The sequence below is a fragment of the Homalodisca vitripennis genome, chromosome 7, assembly GCF_021130785.1.
Source record: "Homalodisca vitripennis isolate AUS2020 chromosome 7, UT_GWSS_2.1, whole genome shotgun sequence".
NCBI classification, from domain to species: domain Eukaryota; kingdom Metazoa; phylum Arthropoda; class Insecta; order Hemiptera; family Cicadellidae; genus Homalodisca; species Homalodisca vitripennis.
This window is the reverse complement of record NC_060213.1, coordinates 107425996-107453849: the sequence shown is the minus strand read 5'-3', so window position 1 is coordinate 107453849 and position 27854 is coordinate 107425996. Positions and strand designations below refer to the sequence as shown.

The following is a 27854-nucleotide window of genomic DNA, read 5'->3' as shown; positions in this document are numbered from 1 at the left end:
CCCAGAGTGGCCACCCGTAGCGCTATAGCACCTCGCGGGAAGTCGCAATCGCCGTACCTCTCAAACAATGTAAACCAAGTAAAGTTTACAAAGTATCATCATTTCACGATCCGTGTAGTACATTTATAAATAAGTTTTTTTCAGGCTTGGCATTTGAACATTTATAACAAGACAACTCCTTCATTTGATTTACTGCAACTGGTAGTTTAAACAGGTAATCTTTTGTTCGTTACTAACATAACCTAAAAGTGCTGCGTAATCTGCGCATAATGGCATAGCCTAGTAATTATTGACCATGACTCTAAACTATTTATTATTAACGCATGTAGTGTGGCTACACTTATTTTCTAGAACTGTGTCTAGTTTAGATCTAACGATCGTTTAAGACTTGCATGTGTTTTATGGGTACTCAAAAGTAAAATTTGCTATATTTGAGGCATAATAGTTCACGGTACTCTGAAAAATGAAAATTCAAAATTATTAGTTAAATAACGAGTGATACACGATGAATTATAATGCATGTTTGTGTAGAAAGTTCGAGAGGGCAGGCTAAATCGTATTGATTTACTTTCACATGATGAGACAGCTTATTTGATTATTATATATCACTCAAATCTTCAAAATGTTACTCAGAATTACAAATTTAGTATCGAAAATGCGTCTTAAGTACGGAATGCACAGTTATTTTCAAATTTTATTACTTTTTGTTGATACTGTAATGTCAAATTTTGTAATGCTCATTTTAAATTAGTAGGCGAATAGGATATTCATATATGATTCTACTGATAACACAATGTTATCAGTGGATTGCCAGTCACTTGTGATGGCGTGTGGTGTAATCTAATTTGGAGGTCACACGTTTAGTTGAACAAAGGCCAGGGACTAGGTCGAAGGCGATCTTGAGATTGAAATTTCGGCCACTGATGTGCTTTACTAGGAAGCCACACACGTTTCATATGTTTATCATTCGTGTTTTAATTTCATACAAGTTCGTTGTTTACTATCTAAACGAACTGATGTTTGGTACTAATAACTTAATAAATATGTGTGTATTCATTTAAAAAAAAAGCGTAGACAATCGCGGGACGGACTGACATAAGTGACTACTTATAACGGGCTGTGAATACATATCTTGAAAAAGTACGTTTGCTAATTATTAAATGGTTATTTTTGATATATTAAAATTATAATATGAGACACTTCATGCTTTAAGTTTTATTTCTTCTATTAATTTTATAGCCTACTTTTTGTAATATTATGTGATTAAATTTGTGAAGTAGTGTTTTGTTTATCAGATTTAGAAATATAATATTCCTTTTAACTGTTATCCTGAGAAATTTCAAAATTAATATTGACATTTTCTTGTCCAACTATTAATAAATTATCTACATCGAATGTGAGTTTGAATTTGAATGAAATTTTCTGGTGGACATATGTGATTTTCTATTGTATGCGCGCCAGTGTTTTAGTTTGCACAAATGGAATAGTAATTTAACCAGGATGGGCCTGCTGTTTGCGAATGAATAACTTTTATTTTCAACGTCTTATTTGAATTTTTTTTATGTACGTAAAGTTTTTATGCATTTTTTTTATTTGTAGGATTACCAACACTGTTCAAACTGTCTTTAGATCTTTCCGAACGTTTCTTGAAAGTTCTTTTGAACGTAATTTTAGCCAATGTTTTTGGCCTTGCTTGCTTCAATTTATCAGTCGTATTTTCATTTACACTTACTTCTGTTTTCAGCCTTTTGTAAATTCTGCTTCGCTGTTTTCACAGCTTTCATCTCCACTTTTTTATTTGGTTTTGTGGATGAATCGGAATAATTGTCTTCGTGTTCCTCCATTAAAATGATTACCTGAAAAATAAATAAACAAATATTTAGTATCTTTAAATTTTAATAATAATAATATGTACGGTCCGTCACAGCTGATTACAGACATCATTCTCATTGCCTAGTTGTTGACTGCTGGTAGTTTCAGTAAAACATGCTTTAACTGGCATATTAGTTCACATCATGTGTTTATATAACGGTTTGTGTACGGTTCGGTAAAGCTGTCATTCTAATCTACAAGTGTGCGGAAACATAAACATGCGAAATGTTCCGTGACGCGACACGAACGTTTTCCTCGTGCGAAACGTACATCAATAGCCTACCAAAAAGTAGTTAATAAAATAAACCTATTTGAAAATTATCAGTTTGTTTTACACGAGTAAAATGTTTATTACTAGCAATCTTCTAAAAGTAAAATGTTCTACTTGATTATTAAATTCCAGGACAGCCGGAGGAAAGGTAGCTTCCATTTATTTTTATTTCGTATCATATAAGAAAAATGGGTTTGAATGTCTCATTACAATTTGAAATACAATGTTGAATTTATACAATACCGATGCAGTAACAAATTGACAAGATGAAAGAACGTTTGAAGTACAACTGTCAATTGTTTACTGCAATAAAGGATAAAGAAGAAAAGTGCCTTTTGAGTATGGGATAAGTTAATATCTTAACCACATAATTGTTATACAAAACACCAAAGTGGTACCGGCAGATGACATTTTGACTGGGGACTGGGAAACTCTAACTCTTTTCATCAATTTTAATGTACTCTTCTAGATCACTAACATAGAGTAGTACATTGCTTTTTTAAGATTATACCATGTGGGCGCCTCTGAATCAGGTAAGTCTGGATAGAAATCATGAAAATGTTAATGGCTTTTGATAACGAACATATCTAAGACATCTAGTTACACATATTGTGATACCAATTGTAATCTGAATCAGTAACGAATTACAGAGCCATCTCGTTCACCTGTATTGGTGATATAAGGTGATGCGAATGAACCAAGAATTCAAACTATGTTTTAAATGTTGTTTATTGATGCTATGAGATACTATTACCTTTCTGAATGAAGGATAACTACGATCTTAAAAGCCCTTAGATAATAGTATGAAAAACAAAATGTATTGTAGGTTATATTATTTTGTACCTACATAGTTGTAGGTACAATAATTGTAATAAATAGTTCAATTGGATGGAAATCGTTACAAACTTAACATTTACTAGGCTGCATTAATACAACTCATAATTTCTTTTATACGAAGATTTCCTCTGCTTTTTTTCAAACTTAAGAATGTGTCTTTCGGAATAACGAAAAAGAATTCTCTTCCCAACGTTATGGATGTTTGTCAATTGGGCGATATATTGAATTCGACAATTTCTTTAAAACTGTATGTGCTTCCTTTCAACCAACCCAGGGTTGAAAAATATTGTTTAGTTTAGCAATAGATTGCGACTTGCCAATAAAATCCATCCCAGTGGAAAGGAAAGTCCTTGATGAATTTCACCATCCCTAATAGAGAGACCTTTCCTAGTACTGAATCAGTGGGAATTACTTATGATTCTTATAAAGGATTGACAAACTTGCCTGACTCATTCCTCCTGCAGTAGTAAATTAGTATCGTTTTACAAAGATGGTTCTGATAACCACAATGATATTTATACCACGATATCTAAGGAAAGAGTAAATTCCTGGTTGGAATAAAAATGTTCATCGCCAATACATTAAACTCAATTATATTCGTTCGTACCGTATCAAACAATACTTACCCGTGAAGAACGTTTAGAAAAAAATGTATTTCATAGAAAGACCAGTGTAAGTCTCTGAAATTGGAGTTGTATTTATATTTAGGGCATTCTTTGAGTATATGGTTGGATGTCTGCAGAGGCGCACCACACATTGGGACCTCGCATTGGGAGACTCAATATAGCCCTACTTAAGCTTCATGTACCCGCACCTGACATAACCTATTCGAAAATTGTTTTACCTGAACCACGCCTTTCACGGGATACCAATCCGTAAGGGTTTACGAATAGGCTAAATTCAAACACATCATTCATTGCCGAAGTATTGACCCATTTTGCGGCCCAGGCCTCAACTACACTAAGGCTGTTGCTAGGTTCCTGAGAGTGGTAATAAGGGGGTTACTGAGTTTAAGAACTTTCCAAAATCAGTGGTGTATCTGTTGATGGGCAAGTCCGGGATTGATGAAAGTGCTTTTAACATCACATATAGTTTTCTCCTCAAATATGCTGGAGAGATTCTGCTGACTGCTAGCAACCACCATGTTTGATTGGGTCTGATAGTGCCGGATATTATCCCATTACGCTGTTCAGTTTTGTATCCTAACTATGGTGTAGCAGCTGTTGAGCCACACCGGAGAGGCATATTTGGTTCCTGAGTAAACAAGGGCTAGTGATGAGGTTTTTAAAACCTCCGCACACGCCCCCCAACATATGCCTGTCAGCTTACAGATGATATTAATCCGAGATTGAACGTTACCAGTGCACTTATTCAGGTGGTTGTTGAATGAGAGTGTTCTATACAAGGTGATGCCCAAGTACTTAGGTGTTGTTCTGAACTCTTTATTACGATATTTAACTATGATCCTGGTCCTAGCCATTCTCGTGTTCAAATGGATGGTGGTTGTCTTTGTCTTTTTAGTCCTTGGTTGGAGGCTCCAGAGAACAAGTCGATGGTCCATAGATTAGACGTCAAAACCTCTTCCGTTGTCTGAAGAGATCTATGCTGGTAGCTCAGGACTAAGTCGTCAGCGATGACTTTTCCGACACCATTCCAGACAGAGAGATGTAATGTAGAGATTGAACAATGTGAGTGTGAAGACGTGCCCTGCGGAGGCCATTTCTCAGTCTTCTCCAACTACTCTTTTTTCCTCCAATGGCAGTGCAATAAGGCTCTAGGGAAGGTATGATTTCCCCAGTTTTAGGATGGCGATGATCTTAGCTCTTCAAAAATACCCAGGAAGATGTCTCGATGATATTATTGAAGAATTTGCAGAGCCAGCTCCTGGTCCGAAAAATTGTCCTGGCCTGGCGGGTAAAATGCGTGAAGTCAAGTTTCTCCACACTTGACATCCATATTTCCCTGCGGCCCCTCTCCAACAAGCAGATTATCCCTGTTGGGTCTTCTTGTTCCCCAGTCAATTTATACCTTTCAACAATGTCCCCAGATTCCTCAGTCCCGCCTTGGATATGTTGCTTGCAGAAACAACAAGAAATGCACTTCTTCGCCGCTGCTAAGACGACTCCGAGAAACATGTCGTATTTCCTTGCAATTGGCGATATCCACGTAATTTTTGAGACCAGTTTCGAGAACATTGAGCCCAGTTAACGTGGCAAACTTCGACCTGAGCACGTTTTCAGCACTAATAAGAGGTATTAAAGTGCCCATTTATATAAAAATAGGACTGGTCGTGTGGAAAATATATCAATGTTTTCTTGGGTAGTTGTAGAGGCATACTATTCTTGTCCAATGATACAAAACTCAAGTCCGGCGAGTATTCATCTGAAAACTCCCTGTCTATTAGGTAACATTACCTCCACTCACACCAACTTAGCACAATCCGTCAGCCGCAGCCCATTTGTATCACGCGATGGATAGTTTCAGTCAACATGGTGGTTGTTGAAATGACCACAGTAGATCACAGTGGGAGGAAACTGGGGAAACACAGTCGGGGGCCAAGGCACTGACGGATGTTAACTATCGTCAGGCTATTGAACTTCATGGCAGACACAAAGTATTGTTATCTGATTTGTAGCTGACGATCTGAATGTGTTTGGATTCCAGATTTTGCATAGGTGGTTACGCCGCCGTACGTTTTATGACAAATGGTTTTTAAAAATGGTTATAACCAGGGATTTTTCAAATACGAGATAAAGATTATCTCTGTTCCAATCCATGAATGAAATCACTAGTATAGTGAAATTAGGAATGATATTAAAATTCTAAAAGATATATTCCTTTGGACGTAATAGTAGTGCCAAGAACGCTAGAGCCAGTGAGTAAACTCGAAGTGCTATACCCAATAACTCTACAAAGGTCTGTTGATGGTTTCCGGTGTGCCATAAACAAGAAAATGGAGCTATTAAAACAATCGAGCCACAATGGTACACACTTGGGAAACTTCTTTGTCATGTGAATATGGCTGGCTCCCACTGCGTTGTAATAATGTTCTTCCTGCATTTTTACGAAGAAACTTAATCAATGGAATTTTGAGAATAAAATCCCTAATTTGTCCCTCTTGCAGGATCTTTCACCACAGAGAAATTGATTACGGATCCGGAAATCACTCTTGCAGTTAGAATCCTTCATACTGGAAAGGTACTCTCTTTAGAAACAGCTTGGACTGAATCCTAGTAACGGTTGAAGGCAAAATGTTGAGCTATGTGCTTCACCTAACAAAATCAGACAAGATTATCCCACAAAGGTAAACCGTACTACATCTATATATATATACAGGGTGTATATTATGTCTGGAAACACACCAAATATATCCTTTAATCATTTAAATATAAATTTGAAACCTCTTACAATCGTGATAGAGATTGGGCATCTACTTTTTGGAACAATGTTTTTGTTATGTCACACCAACGGGGGACGTCCTGCCGAGGGTATCGTTTTTTAAAGGTAATAGCTTACTGAATTGAATGCCACAAACCGCATCTCAAGGGAATTATTTCTATCAGAAAATAGAGCATTTTTTAGTATTGAAAATTTACTGATGTTCAACAATGTAATTTTAACATGGTTCTTGCCACAAAATGTGTTACACTAATTTTTTAGCATTTTTTTAAATGTTCAATTAAATAAAACAAAAATTTTCATTTTAAGCTGGTTCTATTAGCACAAATTTGCCAGTTTTTATTACAGTACAATTATGGAAATACTTATGTTATTGATTTCTTTATTACAAATAAAAAATAATGTATGCTGTTAGAAAAGTCTTACAACAAACGTTTTACCTGCATTTGGTGTCAAAGCAATTGTTCGAACTGTGTTCCTTCTACGGTTTGACAATGAGCCAATCTTGTGTAAAATGATTCGACAGAGTTGCCTAACATTTCTTCAGTTATCAAAGCAATCTCCTCTATAATCCTGTTTCTTAGGTCTTCCAAATTATGAGGCTTTCTTCTATAAACATTGGATTTTAAATGACCCCATAGGAAATAATCGATTGGTGACAAATCCGGAGATCTTGGAGGCCATTCGATTTCTCCTCTTCGGCCAATCCATTTATGAGGAAACCTTAAATCCAAATACTCTCCTTACCTGTCTCCCATAATGGGGTGGAGCACCATCCTGCTGAAACCATACATTATCAAAGTATTCTCCTGATGCAATTTGAATAGCTGGGATTATTTCATTTTGGAGCATATTGTAGTAAAGTTCGGCATTTAAATTTCCATTGATGAAAAAGGGTCCAACAATTTTGTTACCTAAAATTCCACACCATACGTTCAGTTTTTGTGGTTGCTGTGAATGGGACTCAGTAATCCCAATGTGGGTTTTCACTAGCCAGTAACGGCAATTGTGCCTGTTAACATTGCCATTTAGGAAAAAAGTTGCCTCATCAGAAAATAGTATGTTGGTCAGAAAATCTCTATTGTCATCACATTTGCGCATCACAAGTTCACAAAACTCAACTCTTCTGTCGTAATCATCCTCACTTAACTGTTGGACTAAATGAACTTTAAATGGTTTGTATTTATTAATTTTCAAAATCTTACTCACAGACATAGGGTGCATATCATGTTGCTGTGCAGCTTTCTGAGCGATGTATGTGGGTCTTCAATAAATGTTTGCAAAACATCTAGTGCATGTTCTTCATCTGTTGCAGATTGTATCCTACCCGACTTTGGCCGATTACGTACACTCCCTGTCATTTCAAAACGCTCAATAGTTTTTGATATTGTTGAAACACTTATGGGATTCCTTTCTGGGAAAGTGTCATTAAACAAATTACAAACTTCCCGATAAGACCTTTGACGATCGCCATATCCTTGCATCATCAACAGAGTAATTCGTTCTCTTTCAGACAATTCCATTAAAATGCCAAATAAAAACTGAAACTACTGTAATTAGATAACTTGTTGACAGCAATGCTTCAGAGACACTGATTAACTCGACAGGAATGATATGACCTTTGTCCATTTGTAATTCCCAAGCTTAGACCTGTCTAGTGAAAGCTCCATGCTCAACAAACTGAAACCTGTAGACCAGATGATTAATAACACAATAATGTTTCTCATAGGCTAGTGACCTTTGTCTCTTTAAACCTTCCTGCTGACTGGAAAACACCAAGTACAGATTCATAAGTAATCAGAGAAAGTGACTCATAAGTTTTATTCATTGTAATAAAAACTGGTAAATTTGTACTAATGAAACCAGCTTAAAAAATAAATTGTTTATTTTATTTTAATTGAACATTTAAAAAATGCTAAAAAAATTAGTGTAACACATTTTGTGGCAAGAACCATGTTAAAAATTACATTGTTGAACATCAGTAAATTTTCAATACTAAAAATGCTCTATTTTCTGATAGAATTAATTCCTTTGAGATGCGGTTTGTGGCATTCAATTCAGTAAGCTATTACCTTTAAAATTATGTATCACAAGGTATAGGCTTCCATTAAGAATATTCACGATACCCTCGGCAGGACGTCCCCCGTTGGTGTGACATAACAAAACATTGTTCCAAAAAGTAGATGCCCAATCTCTATCACGATTGTAAGAGGTTTCAAATTTATATTTAAATTATTAAAGGATATATTTGGGTGTTTCCAGACATAATATACACCCTGTATATAAATGCGAATGTTTGTTTGTATGTTCCGTTATAACTTTGGAACCAATGCACGAAACATCGTGAAATTTTGTAGAGTGATTCTACACGTTCCTAGAAGTAACATAGGCATACATACTAGAGTAAATTTGGTCCAATTTAAATAGTTTATTTAATTAATTTTTTAATTATAAATCGTTGTTGATGTTATAGTGTTTTATATTGGATCCGACAGACTGCGCTACGACACATAATACAAAGCGAACTTATACTTAACAGCTGTTAATACTTTCAGCTGAAGTTCATTAAAGAGGCAAAAACATTTGTTTACATTTAAAATTTAGAAAATTTTTATTGTAAGGTGCTTGATCAGTAGTGTAATGCAGGTTGCATAGAAGACGTCATTGCCTAATTTTAAATTCAGATTGCACCAATGATCAATCTATATATATAAAAATGAATGTTTGTATGTTTGTCCTTTATGGAATCGTGAACTATTGGACCGATCATGATGAAAATTTGTACGTATATGTATTTTTCCACGGAGAAGGTTTATAAGCTATGCCCATCCCTTTCCCGATTCAGGATTCCGCCCCACTGGTTACAGAAATACCCATAAGAAATGCATTGCAGCAAACATATGTTAACGTCTTTTCAAATTTTTAATCAGCTGTTCTTTGTAAACATATATTACACTTATAGTTTTAAAGCATAGAGTAAGCTTAAGAGAAACGACAAATTTTGTTTAAACTGTTTTTGCAATCACTGTTAAACATAGACTTTACTATCCAGATAATACAATTCAAATTTGACGTAAAAATTCACCTTTAACTGCAATATTTATTTAATATAAACCATGCTCATGCTTGATCAGAAGAGTAATGCAGATATCATAATTACTATCTTACGTTGGCTACAAATATAAAGAATGTTATAAAATCAACCTTAGTTGTTTTTTTTGACAGAAGTATGGTTCTCAAAACTCCGTGTGTACATATTCTCTCGATCGAGACAACAAAGCAAGCTCAATCGTGGCATCGGAGATATAACTAATTTAATCTAAAATTTATTATAGTAAAAAAAAAATTTACTAAGTAATATAAGGACTTCGGTTCTTAAGATTTGCGTGCGAAGCCGTGGGTAACAGCTAGATAGAGGCAGGAATATGGTACATACCTTCATAATACGCCCAAGAGGCTCACGATGGAACGACTATCAATTATCTCAGCAATGTTTAGAATGTGATAGAAAAAGAATAAGTGAATATAGTGTACTGTTTTCAACGGGAAATTGCGTGCGAAGCCGCGGGCAACTTTTGCAAAAAAATTATTGAAATGCGCAGCAAAGCGCGCCGGGCCCGCTAGTAATAATATAAAAATGAATGTTTGTGTGTTTGTCCTTTATAGACTCAGAAACTATTGGACCGATCACTATGAAAATTTGTATTTATTTGTATTTTTCTATGTAGAAGGTTTATATGCAATGCCCATTGATGTAACTCACCACCAGGCTGTACTGCAAGATATAAAAGTTACCAAAGCGCCTGCACATTATAAACTGCAATTACGACACAGTTACGTATATTAAATAGCCAAACATTATTTGAAGGCAAAGAAATATACGGGCAAAGCTTAAGAGACGCGTGCGAAGCCGCGGGAAACAGCTAGTATAATTGTATTGCATGAAAATATGCTGGGAAAGTAATGTTGGGTAATCATATTCTGATATGTTTTATCCATCCAACTTCAACACGTGAAATGGGTGAAAGCCCACCTGATGCTGTGCAACTTGGTGATCATTTTGTTCCACCTTGAAAATACATCAATAGCTGCTTCAAGGTTTAGCTACTCATAGTGATCATTCCCCCAAGTATCCAAGACGTGATCCTAGATACACAAGTATCACTTGTGATACTTTATCGTGATGGATTAAACGAAATTCTATCTTTTTAAGAGACCGTGCTTAGTGAAAAGATTATTATATTATCGTCATTACTGTACCTTTGGATGGAGTGCATCTGAATATCTACCTTAAGGCAGATGTATTGTTTTTCCGTAGGCATTCTATCCGGTTGTTTGCATTCGATATTCCCCTAGAAATAAATTTTTATACAACGGAAAATACCAGATTTCCAGACTTTTTATCAAATTTTCAGTTGGACAGTTCCAAAGGAAAAGGAAGAAAATGAAGCCACCAATCGTACTGAAAGTAACTGAGTAAAAAACTTCAATCGTACGTTTCCACTTTGAATTAAATTATTTACGATGGAAAATATGAAAGGAAACTGGATTTCGGACATTTGTTACAAAAATTGAACATTTTCGAGAACTGATATGAACACCCCTCCCTGAGAGCAAGCAATTTGTGCATGCATAACCTTAAAACAAAGACATACGTTTTTAGATCTCAAGGAAGGACATATTCCAGTTTTTGAAATGCAGTGTTCTGTTTTTGTAACGACTGCAAATGCCAGAAATCATGTTATATGTTCATAGCTTGTAAAAAATTAGTAGAAGTTCACGTGGAAATTTTATTATATAATCATGCTTGGCATGACTTTTGTGTGTTACAACAATATCTTCATGGATGTCTCTGTAACATCCGGCCAATACATTAGTTGGATCGCACTTCCGCCCGGCGTCCCCTCGCACTCCCAACACCCGCATCAGTCTTCGTTTATAAAGCCATAGGGGTCGATAATGCTGCATGCTTCAACCTTCCAGCCAAAGGGTTACACGTGAGTAAATTGTGCACTTCCTATATTTACGACTATATTTGTACACTTGCACACTTTCGAGATTCGGGTTTTAGACGTGGTAAATATTTGTATTCGGGCTTTTGCTTTGTTTACCACGTTTTTACAAAGTAGGAGAACACCGCACCACATGAAACAGGCTTTGCTACGGTTGCATGCACAATTCTAGTCTACAGTCCATTTCATTAGACTATATGTGTTAAATGTCACTTGTTAAAATGACATATGTTTGTACTGAGTTTGTTTACAACTTTATTTATTCTGGTATATTCTCGTTACCATCGTGCTTGTCGATAAGACCAATGCAAAAATGTTTGCTAACGCTCAGCCAAGTGCCATGGAGCGATATACACCATCGTCAAACTCGATGTTGCTTGTATAATAGGTCAGTTCGCTCTCGAGATACCTACCATCCGGACAAGCAAACGGAAATAAACTTTATCCAGCCACTGCATTGGTAGGCATCGTCAAACTCGATGTTGCTTGTATAATAGGTCAGTTCGCTCTCGAGATACCTACCATCCGGACAAGCAAACGGAAATAAACTTTATCCAGCCACTGCATTGGTAGGCATCGTCAAACTCGATGTTGCTTGTATAATAGGTCAGTTCGCTCTCGAGATACCTACCATCCGGACAAGCAAACGGAAATAAACTTTATCCAGCCACTGCATTGGTAGGCATCGTCAAACTCGATGTTGCTTGTATAATAGGTCAGCTCGCTCTCGAGATACCTACCATCCGGACAAGCAAACGGAAATAAACTTTATCCAGCCACTGCATTGGTTGGCGTCGCTAACTTCCAGCCAATAACATCTATGAAAACAAAATTGCTATTTAACAAAGCATACAGTATTAGGTAAACCTGCTTGTATAGTGACATTGAAATGAACCACATTCTTTATACTTCTTTTGCAGAAGGTTTGGAAATTACATTGTATGTCCGTTTAAGAAATTCTTAATTTAAGTGCATATTACTCTGTCATTTGTTGGATTTTAAGAATGAGAGGTATACAATTTTTTTAATATGTCTTCTGTACGAAAATAAGGTCGTTTTGTGTGGCTTTGATCTTTGAATATAACATTAAAATTACACATTAATTAATTAATTATGAGTGTGAATTTGTACAAAGATCAATTGCAATACTTTCCTTTTTATGGGAACATAATCTAGTAAACATGTTGTGTAACTGTAATAACTGTCCATTTTAGAACAAATAATTGAATAGTGTTTATTGTGAAATAATGGAGAAAGTATATCACAGATCAATAAAGATAAATATACGTTATTAGAAGTTTGATTGAACGGATATGAATCATACAAGACCTATTGATTACAGTTATGTCATTTGATAAATAATTATTAACAAATTTGTGTTAATATTACTGCTATTTTCATATATGTGTCAAATCTTTGTACGGTGAATATTTTAAAACCTTACGATATATTGTAAAATGCACTAGAACAAAAGGTATTGTAAATTACTTTGGAATTTAAACACTTTTCCGAAATGTGCCTTATTACACCTAAAAGTTAAGATATATAAGAAACTGTTCGCTTCGTGACCAAAATCTAGATACTTAACGAGGTATCGATAATATGTATATTAATAACTGTAGTTTATGTTATTGAAATCTTAATTTTTGTACATTGTGTATAGCCTACTACTAGTATAACAGATGTAAATACACAATATAAATCTGCATAGCTTGAACAGAGCTTTCGTTAGATGTAAACTGCTGACATATGAACCGTTTATAGAAATTAATTTACGATGGTTTGAAATCTACCGAAATCGTTTGCTTAAAACGATAAATTATTTACAATATTATTTTCATTTCATAGTATTAAATACATTCCTTCATTAGCTACTAATAAATGTATTTCTACACTTTCACTATCGGTGGCCCAAATAAAAAATATTTGTTTTACTTATACACAAAATACGGTTGAAAATTACAAGAATATATACCGATCATTTTGGTATATTATACCAAAGTACAGTGGAGGGGGGTATCTACCTAATTAAATATAAGACGAAACATTGATAAAAAAATAAAAAAACCGCTTCACCAGAAGGTTTGGAAGAGGAGGGAACCTTCTATATTAAATAACTTAAAGCTGGCTTCAACTTGTTTCCGAAACAGGGTTGAAGACATTTGAGCAGTTCAAACACACTAGGTTATTTCATTATCAATTTTTAAGATTTTGACATTTCGGTGTGATGTTTTTAATTACATTATTGAAGTAACTACTTCTTTTAGTGAACTACGGGTGTATGTTTTAAGGATTACAAATAAATCGATTAAATCTTTTCTAGCTAACAAAGGTGTAGTGTAATTTAATCATGGAAGAAAATTAGTCTTTTTGTTGATTATTATTTTAACCTTTACTCAATTACATTGGGCCTTTCCTTACACCCGCTTAAAATAAATTACGTAAAACAGATTTGAATACAAGTTTTTCTGAAAAAAAACGTCAAAAACATTAGTTGGATTTTTTTAAAGATAAATTAAATATAACAATGCTAAACAATAAAGACATAAGAATAACAACAGATGCTGTGTTTACAAGATATTTAATAAGATTTTATTTAAGTTATCATAGACCCATAATTTCATTTTTAGAATTATTAAATGACAATAAAAATTAAGTAATTATTTCGGAAATACAAGATTATAGTGAAAATGATACTGTCCACATTATAGAAACTAATGTAAGCAATAGTAAGGAAAAGGTATCACTCTGTATCAATCATATGTATTACTCTGATATTTAAAAGTCGGTGATCATTGTAATATATGAAATGTAAAAATATTACAAAAATATGTATCAAAATAATAGAATTATAGAAAATATAAAACTGTTTATGTTAAAGTAATTAGTGTCTCATATTATTTGAAAAGATGAAAAATAACTATTTAATAATTAGGTAACGTACACTTTGAAGATATGTACTTACAGCCCCTTATAATAAATAGTCACATCTGTTGGTGAGTCCTGCGACTGTTTTTTTATCATAACTTTTGTAACAATTATTCTACTTAAGTTATCAGATCATCTTAGTAATACATTACTTGCTGCTTGTTATACTGTGCTGTGTTATACATAGTGCTATTGTTGTATTTTGTGTTTGGTGATACCTTTAATTGCATTAGTTACATAGCAAAAATCATTTATACGGACGAGGAGTGTAGAGGTATGGGAAATTATTTCAGTTAGTACTGAGATCTGTCACCAGGGCTGCGCCACGTAACTTGTTCCAATATTTACTAACTGAGCCTCTTTAGTCCACAGTGCATTTGTAGCATTGGACGCATTATATATTGTGTACCTAATATAATGGAAGGCGTCTTATTGTAGGTGGATATGGCACATGTAGATCATCCCACCAAAACAAAAGATAACGTGTGGCGGCCTAAAATAGATCTTTATCAACTTGAAAACTCACAAATCCTATTTTAACAATGATAAGTGGTGCTGTAAAGCACAGTGCAAGCTTATCTTAAGAAGTAATTCAAGGTTGAGAATATCATGCTATTACTATCTTTGAGTAAGAGTGTATTGATGCATTTTTGAAGAATGGATTTGCTATCTTATAAAATCTTGTTTATAAACAAAAATACAAAGAATAAAAAGTAAACATATAACTATTATGAGCTGAATGATTCTAATCTAAATTTAAATTCAAATATATACTGTAATTTTTATACTACTTAAGTGCTTTAAATATAAAAATAACAAATTATTAACAAATGTTTTCTACTCTAGTTAAATTTATCTATAAATCAATTTCTGTAGTTTTTGAAATGTATTTACATTTTATTTTACATGATTTAAATAATTAATTGTAAACAGCTTATCTCTCTCTTATTTGTGCATAAGGTAATTAGGATTTAGGGGCTAACTGATAAGCTTGTTCTAAATGATCTAATTGGATTTTGGAGGAATCTTCTAGTACTCTACAAATAATCTCTTTTAACTTTTGCATGTTTGCTTTGATATTTATTTTAAGAATAGCTAACTGGTACATCACCGTTATTAGGTTTTTACAAGTCTTTGCACTGTCTTAGCAGCTGTCTTGAATCTTTTTGTTACTTACTGTAAATGGTTGTCGTTGATAGATACATAAATGAGATCAGGCTTCCAGAAAAAGTGAGCAACTCCAGATTTTATCGCCATATATCAATTGTTATTGTGCTCGTTGAACCTTGTGGTGTTGTGTGACGCTTGAATGGAAGAGTAGATTATAATCTCAATATAGTGTTCCATTATTTCAATCTATCCATCGAAGATTTAACTGTAACAAAGGGTAACTAACAAACTTTTTTGGCAACTATACAAATAAATGATTTGTTGTTCTAATGCGAAACTTTTTTTTTCAGGATGATCCACGCGTCACTGGCAGTTATGGCACTGGCCCTGCTCCCTATGCCGAGTTGGGCCGAATTCTATGTTCGTGGCACGAGCCGTCCCATAATTGGGGTACTTGCCCAAGAAATACCTAAAGCGGAATTGCTGAGATATCCCGACAAGAGTTCCTACATACCAGCCAGCTACGTGAAAGCAATTGAGTCTTCGGGAGCGAGAGTGGTGCCGATCTTTATCAGGAGATCACAGGAATACTATGAGTAAGAATATTCATGATAGATATTAAACGTCACTGAGTATAAAAGAACTCCCCAGACTAGATGATGCAGTATTTACTTTTTGAATGCTTGTGTCAGTTACAGATTTGGATGGCAAGTATTCCATGGCAGGCCTGAATTTTACAGAGTTTTCTAGAATTACTGGAATTGCTAATAGTCCAGTCAATGACCATTGCCCGTATATTTATCCCATACAGCACCGATTTTCATAAAAATTTGGGTTTAGGTTCTACTTGTCCTCTATTTTAAAGTCTACCCTGTGCCAGGTATTGCTTTCTCCTTAGGGGTGGATGGTACCCCTTCTCGGGGGTGAGCAGTTTTTCATTTAAAGTAAGTATGGAAATCGAGAAATTGACTAAGCATCTTTTATCCTATGAAGGTTTTTCTGAAAGTCAATACTTTTTTACTTATTCGCGAATGAAATGATCGGTTTTCAGGCAAAAAAACACATTTCAGAATGTTTTTCGCAAATAACTGGAAAAATACGCATTTAATCGTAAAATCTGTAGAGAGCAAAATTATTGCTTATAAAAAATTGTTTATTTATGATATATGCAGACCCAATGCAAACAGAATTATTTCATATTCTCAGGGTGTTTGAGGCTTTCTTGAGTAACGATAGACCACCACTTGGAAGAAGGAAAGGTTTCTTAGAAGTATGTCACTGACATTCTCGTTCTTTGAAGTTTGATCAGCCTTTGAAACCCCATTTTTTATTAGATAAATTCTTTCCTTCGTGTTGAACGCAGATTTTTTTCTGCGCCACATTTTCTCATAAATGTTACTTAACACGATGTAAAAATGACAAGTTAAGAGTTGAAGGTAACTGTTAATTATGTTACAGACGTATCTTGAAGTCCGTGAATGGGATGGTGTTCCCAGGAGGAGCAGTCAAATTCGAAGATCCCAACGGATATGCAGCCGCCGGAAGAATGATCTTGAACATTGTTCAACAGGTTAGAGCTTACAAGAAACGCTAAATGAATTTGTCAAAGTGATAAAAGTGTTCCGGGATTCCTTTCAATATTTCTTCTGTTACAGCTCCAAGACTCTGGAGTCAATTTCCCCATCTTGGGCGTCTGCCAGGGATACGAACTGCTCATGTACCTCACCTCCAACAGCACGGCTGAAGAAGACATTCTAGTCAAATGCAACAGCAGTAATGAGGCTCTTCCTCTGATGTTCAAGGTTGGCTATCATCAAAGTCGACTGTACAGATTCGCCTCCAAGGAGATAGTGGAAATTTTGATGACACAGCCGGTTACGTCGAACCATCATGGGTAAGTAACGTAGATCGTATTGCAGTGGTCTTATTATAAGGAATGTGACTGTTTCTGCAACTGTGGTGCATGAACGCTTAGAAAAGAAGTCAATTTTCCTTTTGTTAACACCATTAGATTGAAATAAAATGTTTGGCGATAAGACTGGAACAAATGTTACGTTATATAATAGGGCAACATGAGTTCACAGAAACGTTGATTAGAAAAGAAAATACTATCAAATTTTTACAAAATCTTGTTGAGTGTAAAATGTGTTAAAAAAAATATTCAAGATATTGAGAAAAGTTTGGCGATAGATTGGAAAAATCTTGTGTTATATAATAGGGTAACATGGGTTCACAGAAACAATGATTTGAGAGACTATCAAAAGTTTACAAAATCTTTTTGAGTGTGAAATTTAGTAAAAGATCAATATTGAAGAAATCGAGAATAGTTTCCTTCTCTGTATTGCTAATTTAATATGATGAAACTGTCACGTCCATATAGAGTAAAACAGTTAGCAACGAGGATCGCATCTTCTATTACATATAATATCCCCGGAGGTCTGATTGCTGGAGAGACAATTAGGAAAATACTTAGGATCACATTATTGCAAGATCCAGAAGTTTAAATGACAATACCAGGCTTGTTCAAATATACAAGGCTCTGAGGGATCCAGTACTTTATAAGATCCTTCATATTACCGACAAATTTAGATGTTAACATTCTCGCCATCAAGTGACGACTTGCGGGACATCTGTAATAAAATTTTACTGTTGAGCACGAGTTGTCGCACGACTGGACGTGGTTGGTTTTTGTAGCCTGTACTTTCTCCAGTGTGAGTTCTGTTACTGAGGTAAAATAGGAATTAAACTCATTAGATATTTTTACTGGGTCACTGGTTTTTTTGCTGCCAATGTTCAAATACATAATCGTCGAGGGTTCTCTCTTTTGTTGTCTTTCGCTATTGATTACATTTCAGACAGCTCTGCACTTGTTGTTAGACTCTGAAATGTAAGTGGCACTGGCACTTTTGCTCAGCGCTCTCAGTTTTAAGTCATAAGACTTCTTCATGTCATTAGCTTTTTGCTTATTTTCTAAACTTCCACTAATGATATAGCTATCATTGGCTTCGAGAAATTGTGCTCGCAGGTAAGTGGCTTCTTCATTGTAGATTTGCTTGATAGGGTTATGAGATTTTTATCGGGATTTCTTGACAGGGCAAGCGGAGTTCAAGGCAAGTGTTACGATCATGATGAATTTATTGTAGGCTTCCTCAGCATTTTCACATTCCAAGATCTCCTCCCAGGTCTGTTCAGCGAGGATTGTCCTTAGATTTCTCAGGCTGTTGTTATTAACATGTCTTCGGGCTGTTGTTATGGACACATTTTTTCTTAATTGTGACGATAAGCTAAATAACTAACCTGTATGATCCGAAATGCCTGTGTGGGAAACTTGAAACTCCACCTCATCCTTGCAGTCGGAAGTACCGTAACGCAGAACATATCAATAGACGAAAAACTGTCACTTGTGATACGAGTGGGTGGAAGGTCTAACCTTTGAATATTGTAGGTCGCTAAAAATTCACTGAGTTGTAAACTCTCATTGGATGGTACGATCTCTCGCCACGATTTAATTCGTGATTCTCATCTACGTTAAAATCTCCGACAATGACAATAGTATGCTGATTATTGGATGAAGTCTACGGATCCAATATAGCTGACAGTGTCTGTAAAGCCATTGCAAAAGATTCTTTATCTCGTTTTGGGGGGCGGTAGACTCCTAAGATGTACGGTACAGGTTTGGCTTGTTGTTTATGTTGACAGAAACGGCGGACCCTTCACAAATTAAAGGAATACTTCAATTCTCAATCTATAGTGGTACTACTTCATTGCTTAGGGTGTTCCGCTTGTAAATTGCAACCCCTCCTTTAGTTGTATTATCTCTACTAAATGCAGAAACCAAGCTGAAATTAGTGAGCCTTGTATTAACTATTGTGCTCTCATTCTGACCATGTTCAGTGACTATCAAAATGTTCGGTCTGACTAGATGTAGTAGGCGGTTCAGACTGTCGATTTTATTGTTAATGCGGTCAGTATTGTTATAGTTAGATTCTCCGATGCATTCTGTTTGAATTGATGAAATGTCTTTTGTACCCCAATAACTTCTTCATTTTGTTTTTCTTCTCGTGTCCCTCTTCTAACAAATTGTGGGAAGTTTCATCAATGTTCATCATATGTTCAGGCTGTCCGTTGGTGCTCGAAGTTTCAGTTATTTCAAAAGATTGTAACGATACATGACCTTTCGTTTTCCGTTTTGAGCATTGTGTTAATTCTTGATTCTTTCTTTCTTGGTTATGTGTTTTGTTGTCCTTAATTTCCTGATCCTGCGTTTCTTCCACACGAATCTCAGTAATTTGTAAGGAAGAGGGTGTGGATATCTTATTTTTATTTAGGAACTCTTCAACGTTATTAACATAGAATTCTTCAAATGTCTCACCCTCTCGAAGAAGTTTAGCACTTGCTGGTGGCAATCTTTTAGTTTTACTTATATTATTATTTTTAGATATCGATGGGCATAACATTTCCAAGCTTCGTGAAGAGTCGTTTACTTCGATAACCATCGGAATATTTCGACATTCTTCAAAGAAGGCTAATATTTTTTCGATTTTAATCTGGCTATTAGTAATGTTGTTTATTTATTTCATCAATTCTTCCAGGACACCACCCTCAACATCTTTTGATTCAGCAGATCCACCTGTGGTTACTATAATTGGCTTATCTTCTACATAAACAACTTTAGAGTCTTCTAGGATGCGTACTTTCTGCTGGAGGCAACGTATTGTGACTTCTTGCTCCCTTATTTCTTTAATTTGTTCATAGTCATGATCTTCATAAAATTTGCGCAGTGTTGCCTTTTCTTCTTTTATTTTTTCGATTTGTATATCTCTCATATTTGTATATTTGTATTATGTATGATAGGTATGAAATAAATCCCCAAACAGATTTGGAAAAACTATTCCCCCTATGATAAAATAAATTATATATGAATCTGCATCCATGTTTTTATAAATGATATATTTTTACATTCAACTATAAAATTATGATATAAACACGTTATATTCACCGCAATTTGGTTTACCGCGGAACATAGACAAAGCTGGCACGGGGACAGATACTGTGTATGAAATTGACATTTTGTTATTATTGTTAATTACCTACGGGCTTTCATACACAACAAAGCCGTAGATAATACCAAAAAAATAAACATAATACGCTTTAACCCACAACCTTTTATTTACTACCGAGCGATAAATTTTCGAAGGTGGACGAATTGGATACGAGGTTACATTCGATTGTGTTGATCACAGTATACTGCTAGACAAACTGGAATCTCATTGCATTCTAGGAATTCCTCACAGGTGATTGACATCATTTCTCAGTCACAGAAAGCAAACAGTCCAAATGGCAAAAAATTAATTTGCGTTAAGGGGTCCCTCAAGGATCTATTCTCAGTCCAGTCCTCTTTTTGATATATGGCAATGACAAAGGATCATCACTACAGTACGGGCGAATCGTACAATATGGTGATGACATGAATCTCTGATTCAGCACAAAAGTCAATTTTGGAACTTAAAAACTTTATAGAACTAAACAATTGTGTTAAAAATTTCCACAATTTCAATCTCACTACAAATTCATCTGTTGTATATTTCTCCCTCTTTAGACTCACCGAGTGATAACACCTTGAAGTTAGAAGAAACCTTATTGGAAGAAGTCTATTCAACAAAATTCTTTGGAATATACCTATTCTGCATGAACGCTTAGAAAGGAAGTCAATTTTCCTTTTTTTAACACCATTATATTGAAATAAAATGTTGGGAGATAAGATTGGAAAAATGCTATGTCATATAATAGAGTAACTTAAGTTCACAGAAACGTTGATTTAAAAGATTATCAAAGGTTTATAAAAAATATACATATATATATAAAAATGTTTATAAAATGGAATGATCACATGGATTCTGTATGTGCCTAACTATTCTCAGGCATCTTTATGTTGAGGTCTTTAGCAAAATACTGTCCGACTTAGATTCTGATGATGGCATATTTTGGCTTAATTTACGCACATCTCTCTTATGAAATAGTGCTTTAGGGAGCATGTGCAAACACAGACTTTATAAGAGCTTTCAGACTAAAAAAACTGTTAAAATCATTGCAAAATTGTAACCCGGAGAGTCGTGTAAAGAGGTTTTCAAATGTTTACAACTATTGATGCTGCCTAGTCTATATATTTGGGACACAGCAATGTTCTGTTGTCTAAATGCGCCTTAACGAGGGGCCAAGACATACACAGGTATGATACTAGAATGGGCTTGTCAAAACTAATAACTAGTACCCTGACTTTTGCAATGCAGTATATATTACTGTCAACTGTAATGAAGATATTTAAATTTGAATTACAAATGTGATCGATGGATGTACCAATATAGACGTGGTAAATATAAACTAGTAAACATCGATATTTGTTACGTTAGTATATGCCTACGGAATTCACCGAATATTTAGTCAAAATACTTAATAAAATGTGATCGATGGATGTACCAATATAGACGTGGTAAATATAAACTAGTAAACCTCGATATTTGTTACGTTAGTATATGCCTACGGAATTCACCGAATATTTAGTCAAAATACTTAATAAAATGTGATCGATGGATGTACCAATATAGACGTGGTAAATATAAACTAGTAAACCTCGATATTTGTTACGTTAGTATATGCCTACGGAATTCACCGAATATTTAGTCAAAATACTTAATAAAATGTGATCGATGGATGTACCAATATAGACGTGGTAAATATAAACTAGTAAACCTCGATATTTGTTACGTTAGTATATGCCTACGGAATTCACCGAATATTTAGTCAAAATACTTAATAAAATGTGATCGATGGATGTACCAATATAGACGTGGTAAATATAAACTAGTAAACCTCGATATTTGTTACGTTAGTATATGCCTACGGAATTCACCGAATATTTAGTCAAAATACTTAATAAAATGTGATCGATGGATGTACCAATATAGACGTGGTAAATATAAACTAGTAAACCTCGATATTTGTTACGTTAGTATATGCCTACGGAATTCACCGAATATTTAGTCAAAATACTTAATAAAATGTGATCGATGGATGTACCAATATAGACGTGGTAAATATAAAACTAGTAAACCTCGATATTTGTTACGTTAGTATATGCCTATGGAATTCACCGAATATTTAGTCAAAATACTTAATAAAATGTGATCGATGGATGTACCAATATAGACGTGGTAAATATAAACTAGTAAACCTCGATATTTGTTACGTTAGTATATGCCTACGGAATTCACCGAATATTTAGTCAAAATACTTAATAAAATGTGATCGATGGATGTACCAATATAGACGTGGTAAATATAAACTAGTAAACCTCGACATTTTTTACGTTAGTATATGCCTACGGAATTCACCGAATATTTAGTCAAAATACTTAATAAAATGGGAGTTCGTCTCTGAAGAAACAGTATTTTTCGACGTTTCTTTACTCAGAAGCTTAACAGTAAAATGTTATTACAGATGTCCCGCAGATCGTCACTTGATGGCGAGAATGTTAACATCTAAATTTGTACAGTCGGTAATATGAGGGATCTTATAAAGTACTGGATCCCTCAGGGACTTGTATATTTGAACAAGCTAGGTAATGTCGTTTAAACCTCTGGATCTTACAATAATGTGATCCTAAGTATAGTCTCTCCTATGATAGTCTCTCAAATCATTGTTTCTGTGAACCCATGTTACCCTATTATATGACAACATTTTTCCAATCTTATCTTCTAACTTTCCCTGATTTCTTTAATATTTAATCTTTGACTAAATTTTACAAAAGATTTTTATAAACATTTGACAGATGGAAGGGATTTTTAAGGAAATCAACGATATCTCCTCCAGTGCAATGGGCAATGATGGAATTTCCTAAAACTACTTTATAATGAAATAAAGCATGTTCTATGTTTTATTTTTAATTTTTCACTCACCAGTGGTATATATCCGAGTCGTTGGAAGAGATCATTGATTTTACCTTTGCCTAAGATTCATAATCCTTTAGAATGTATACACTACAGGTCCATAAATATATTGTGCGTTTTAGCAAAAGTACTTGATAAGATAGTTTATAAGCAGGTCAGTGCATATGTTGGTGAAAATAATATTTTGTATAAATTCCAATCAGGTTACAGACCCTATTTCAGTACTCAGACTGCCTTGTTGAGAGTAACAGATGATATTAGACACGCCATAGATAAGAGAAAATTAACAATATTGATGCTCTTGGATTTTAGTAGAGCTTTTGAGTATTTAAACCATAAACTCTTTAACTTTAACTCATCATTATTAAAACAATAATCACAGAAAAATTCTATATACAGCATTTCTCGTATGTGTCTTGAAGAAAAGCATGTTAAAATAAAGAATTCTAAATAAATAATAAAGGACTTAATTATTTCTTTGTCAATCCGTTTTTAGCTATTTATTATTTTGAGATTTTTAAAATACTGTGTAATACGTTACGTACTGGTTGAGAATACTGATTAGGATTTGTACTCATTAAATTTTACACCATCCTACAAATTAAAGATATCTAAAATGAGCTTTTGGTGATTAAAATGGGTGAGCAGTGGCTGCTTCCTGGGCCGGAAGTATAGTCTGTGTCTTCATGCGACAATTGTGGCCGAGCGTCATCGTTGTCCATAGGTCTGAGAAGTTGACATAACTAAAATAGCTTCCACGGTTTTTCAAATAGATCGTTAGTTCCTGTTTGTTCTCATGAAAAGTTCATTAGTTCAAAATTATTCATTATTTCAAAGCCCTGATTGAATGGGAGTAGGTCAACTTCGCATCATAACATGTGGCTTAGCCACATTAAAATATGATACTAAGGTTTTTCACATACATAAAAGTACACATATTTGTATAGGTGCGTCCTCCGTGTGTCAATCATTTACTGTCATACTACATGTCACATTCACTGTTCACAAATTTACTTATTCTGCGTTTCTCTCGTTGCCAAAATGGTTACAATTAAGACCAATGTAACCAAAGTTACTTTTTGACTAATATAAATCAAAACTCCTGATTAGAATTAATCAGAACTTCCAATTTGATTAATATCAATGTAAAGAGGTAGAGATGGAGTTTCACACCAAATTTAAACTATCTAAGTCAACTCGTCCGAAAATTATCGTGCGTACAGATATACAGAAATTTGATTTCGTTCACCAGAAACTGTTTAACAACCGTATATACAATTATCACGCTCTTTACGATAAGTCAAAGGTTCGTTACGTAATTTATCACTTCAATGCCGTGTTTTATCTTATGGCTGTGTTACTTGACCGTTGCTACTCTGTACACGATAACATTTTTTGGTTGCCTGGCTCATACAATTCCGATAAAATACTATAACGTCGTTATCGCCGGCAAGAGCAACACAGCAACAATGTTCGACAGACTCATTAGTTTAATTTGACGATCCTCTTACTTATGATTCATTTCTGAGATCATTTAGACAGTTTCACAACCACACTTCGTCTCAGTATCTCTGCTCCAATGTCTATACTAAACGTGCCTTTCAGAACACAGAAAGGGTTGTTCATACTGTTTAATTACCTAATGTATTGTGCGGCAGTGATTTATATCTTTCTGTTATAATACAAATAATGTTCTTTATAATATTATACGTGCTTTTTAGTCCGAACCAGAAGTGGACTGCGGCTGAATCCAGTTGCCCAGATATTGTATAAGAACTGGTAGTAATTTATTATGTGAGTATGAAACCTTTATATTTTTTATCTTATTGACCGATATTACAATGAAAACCTTAGTGTTTTATTACACCAACAACTACTTTTGGATACAAATTGAGGTAATGTAACCATGTGATGGAGTTTTCAACGTTTCCTTGTTGGTTCTCAAGCATTTACGTCGATATTGTACGAACCAGTGGATGAAGAATTTAATTTTTTCAAAATCCAGGAATCCAAAAACGTACATAAACAAACATATTTGTGAACCAGTGGAGAGTACAAAAAGGTGGGTACCTTATTAAATGCAATTTTTAATTGAATAATCTGTTTCATTTGTAACTACTTTTAGGTACTGTGTGACAGAGGACATGCTTAAGTTCCATAAGCTGGAGAAGGTCTGGAGAGTGCTGTCCACCAACAAGGATATGGACGGGCTGGAATTTATCTCCAGCAGTGAACAATTCCAGAGACCAATCGTAGGAGTCCAGTTCCATCCGGAGAAGAATATGTTCGAATGGAACCCTAAACAGGTACTTTATTTGCAATTCTAGAGTTAAAGCTCACCAATTTCTATGTAATTTTAACTTAAGACTGAATTTTAATTCGCTGAATTTTCCACTTTGCGCCTTGTCCAGTTTAGTTTTTATCAGTTCTCTAACATAAAACTAAAATATACCGTTAACACATCTTGTTTTATTTTATGTTGGCATTGATATTGATGGTCCTCTAATGCTCTCCTCTTGATGAGGGATTACTCATCTAATGCTTTCATTAGAAAGTAAGTGTGACGTTATACTCTCTCTTTCCCATATATAAAATAAATCTAGATTGATAAAAATAATGAAGAAACATTGCAGTGATGTGATGAAACCTTACGATCATCTTCCTTAAAATCTCCCGTTATTCTTATAACCATCTCTCCTCAGAAATGAGCTATAAACAGAGAACAGTCGTTTTGAAATCTTTGACAAGACTCATGGTTAAACTTCTGTACTTGTAAATCTGAATCTTCATTCAAGAAAATCTTGACAGAAACTGCAATGCAGAAAGGTATTACCAAAAGTGAAGCAAAATTACTGTTACTCTGTAGAATCTTTATATGGAAAAAAACTTGTGACGCGTCACGTGGTGTGGCTTACTCTCAACTTGTAATATTAACTAGGAAGATCACCTGGACTCTTCCTAACCAGGAGCGGCAAGTGCACGAAATTCCAAGGCTCAAAAGCCTTGTGGGTTTGTAATGGTATTTGACTGTTAGCATTCATATTACAAGATCTTTCACAGTAAAACTAATGGTTTTAAATACAGGAAAAAGTGTCGCGTAACACTAAATCTAAAATAAGAACTGTGGTCAAGGGCATTTGAATCTGATGAGTTTTCGTTGGGCCCGCTGAAATGACATACAAACAATGCAAAGTATTCATTTTCCACTCACTCCCTTACCGGTATGCAAAGAACAGTCGAGGTTTGACAATGTGTAACGCTAGATTGATGTTTCTTTATTTGCTTAAAATTGTGTTTTATGTAGTTGAGGCCTCTTGTTTTTAAATTACACTAGCAATTGTGCACTGTGATTTACACCACAGTCGACCATTGGTACCATATTTAACTGTAAACTATTTTTGTTTTCCTTTACAGCTGGAATTCTAAATAAAAAGATTTTGGAAAAGTATACATTAGTATACCAAATACCAAAACCGCGCCCCAGGGGGTTAACTTCTGCTTGGTTTATTTCCAATTTAACCTACTGTACACTTGGTCTAGTCTACTGCAGGAGATGACTGTTGGGAGTTGGTGGGGCACTTTCCTTAAGTGTCAGAGGTTCTTGCTAGTCTCAACATAGGAGTGTGCCATCCCCTGTCTTCTTTGACTCTAGACTCTGGTACAGAGCTGGTTTCCCCTTCTTCCAAGGAGAGACTGAGATTAATGTTCAAAATCCTCCTCAGGATCTCGACAGGACGCAGCCCATTCTCCCATTCTTACTCATCCAGAATATTCTGTCACTCCGGAAGCAGCTATATCCTTTTAGAACTGTGCAATTTCTCAGCTCCTTTCCTAAGAGTTCAAAAACCCATTTACCGTTGTGAGATACAATTTGGATTTTGTTCGAAAAATGTCACAAAGCTTCCGTCTCTGCTTGAAGAAATTCTTTATGTTTAATTTTCATTAAAGGTCTAGTACATATAAACACAGTACATTGATTTATGATTGTTGTCGCAGGCCAACCCACACTCCCGCAAGGCAATACTCAGTGCTCGCCACTTCTACGATTGGTTGGTGATGGAGAGCAGAGCCAACGACCAGACCTTCTCCTCCGAACAAGAGGAAGACAATAATCTCATATATAATTACTGCCCAGTGTTCACGGGCAGGAAGGGGGGATACGACGAGCAGGTCTACATTTTCTAGAGGATGTACAATTTTATAATTAAATAAATAAATATTGTTTAGTCTTGAAGTGCCCGCCCATAATATTAATGAAATGAATACACATAAAAGCTGAAAATACTGAAAATTGTCTACCTAATTGTTAAAAATTTATTAGAAATAATATAGAGCACCTAAACTGGGTTTCTTATTAGTTGTGGATAAAATAGCATATAAAATGTGTTTTCTTGTTAATAAAACCATGTTCAAGTAGATTTGCATCCATTATTTTTATTCCTATGATGCTGAGTTTCGGTCTGTCTAGAGCCAAGCAAA

The 27854-nt window shown here is 34.8% G+C and overlaps 1 protein-coding gene across 3 annotated transcripts; it reads left to right on the top strand.

Moving 5' to 3' along the window:
- The first annotated feature begins 7 nt into the window (after positions 1-7).
- On the top strand, positions 8-27791 carry LOC124366169 (gamma-glutamyl hydrolase-like). 3 transcript variants are annotated; one of them, XM_046822518.1, is made up of 6 exons: positions 8-214; positions 15780-16025; positions 16888-16999; positions 17085-17323; positions 25501-25681; positions 27372-27791. In XM_046822518.1, exons 2-6 carry the CDS (start codon positions 15781-15783, stop codon positions 27558-27560), a joined length of 966 nt encoding a protein of 321 aa, XP_046678474.1. In that variant the 5' UTR covers positions 8-214; position 15780; the 3' UTR covers positions 27561-27791. The 3 variants fall into 3 exon arrangements, with proteins under 3 accessions (XP_046678474.1, XP_046678472.1, XP_046678475.1); XM_046822516.1 differs by lacking the exon at positions 8-214 and adding an exon at positions 11238-11376; XM_046822519.1 differs by lacking the exon at positions 8-214 and adding an exon at positions 12843-12865.
- The last annotated feature ends 63 nt before the right edge of the window (positions 27792-27854 follow it).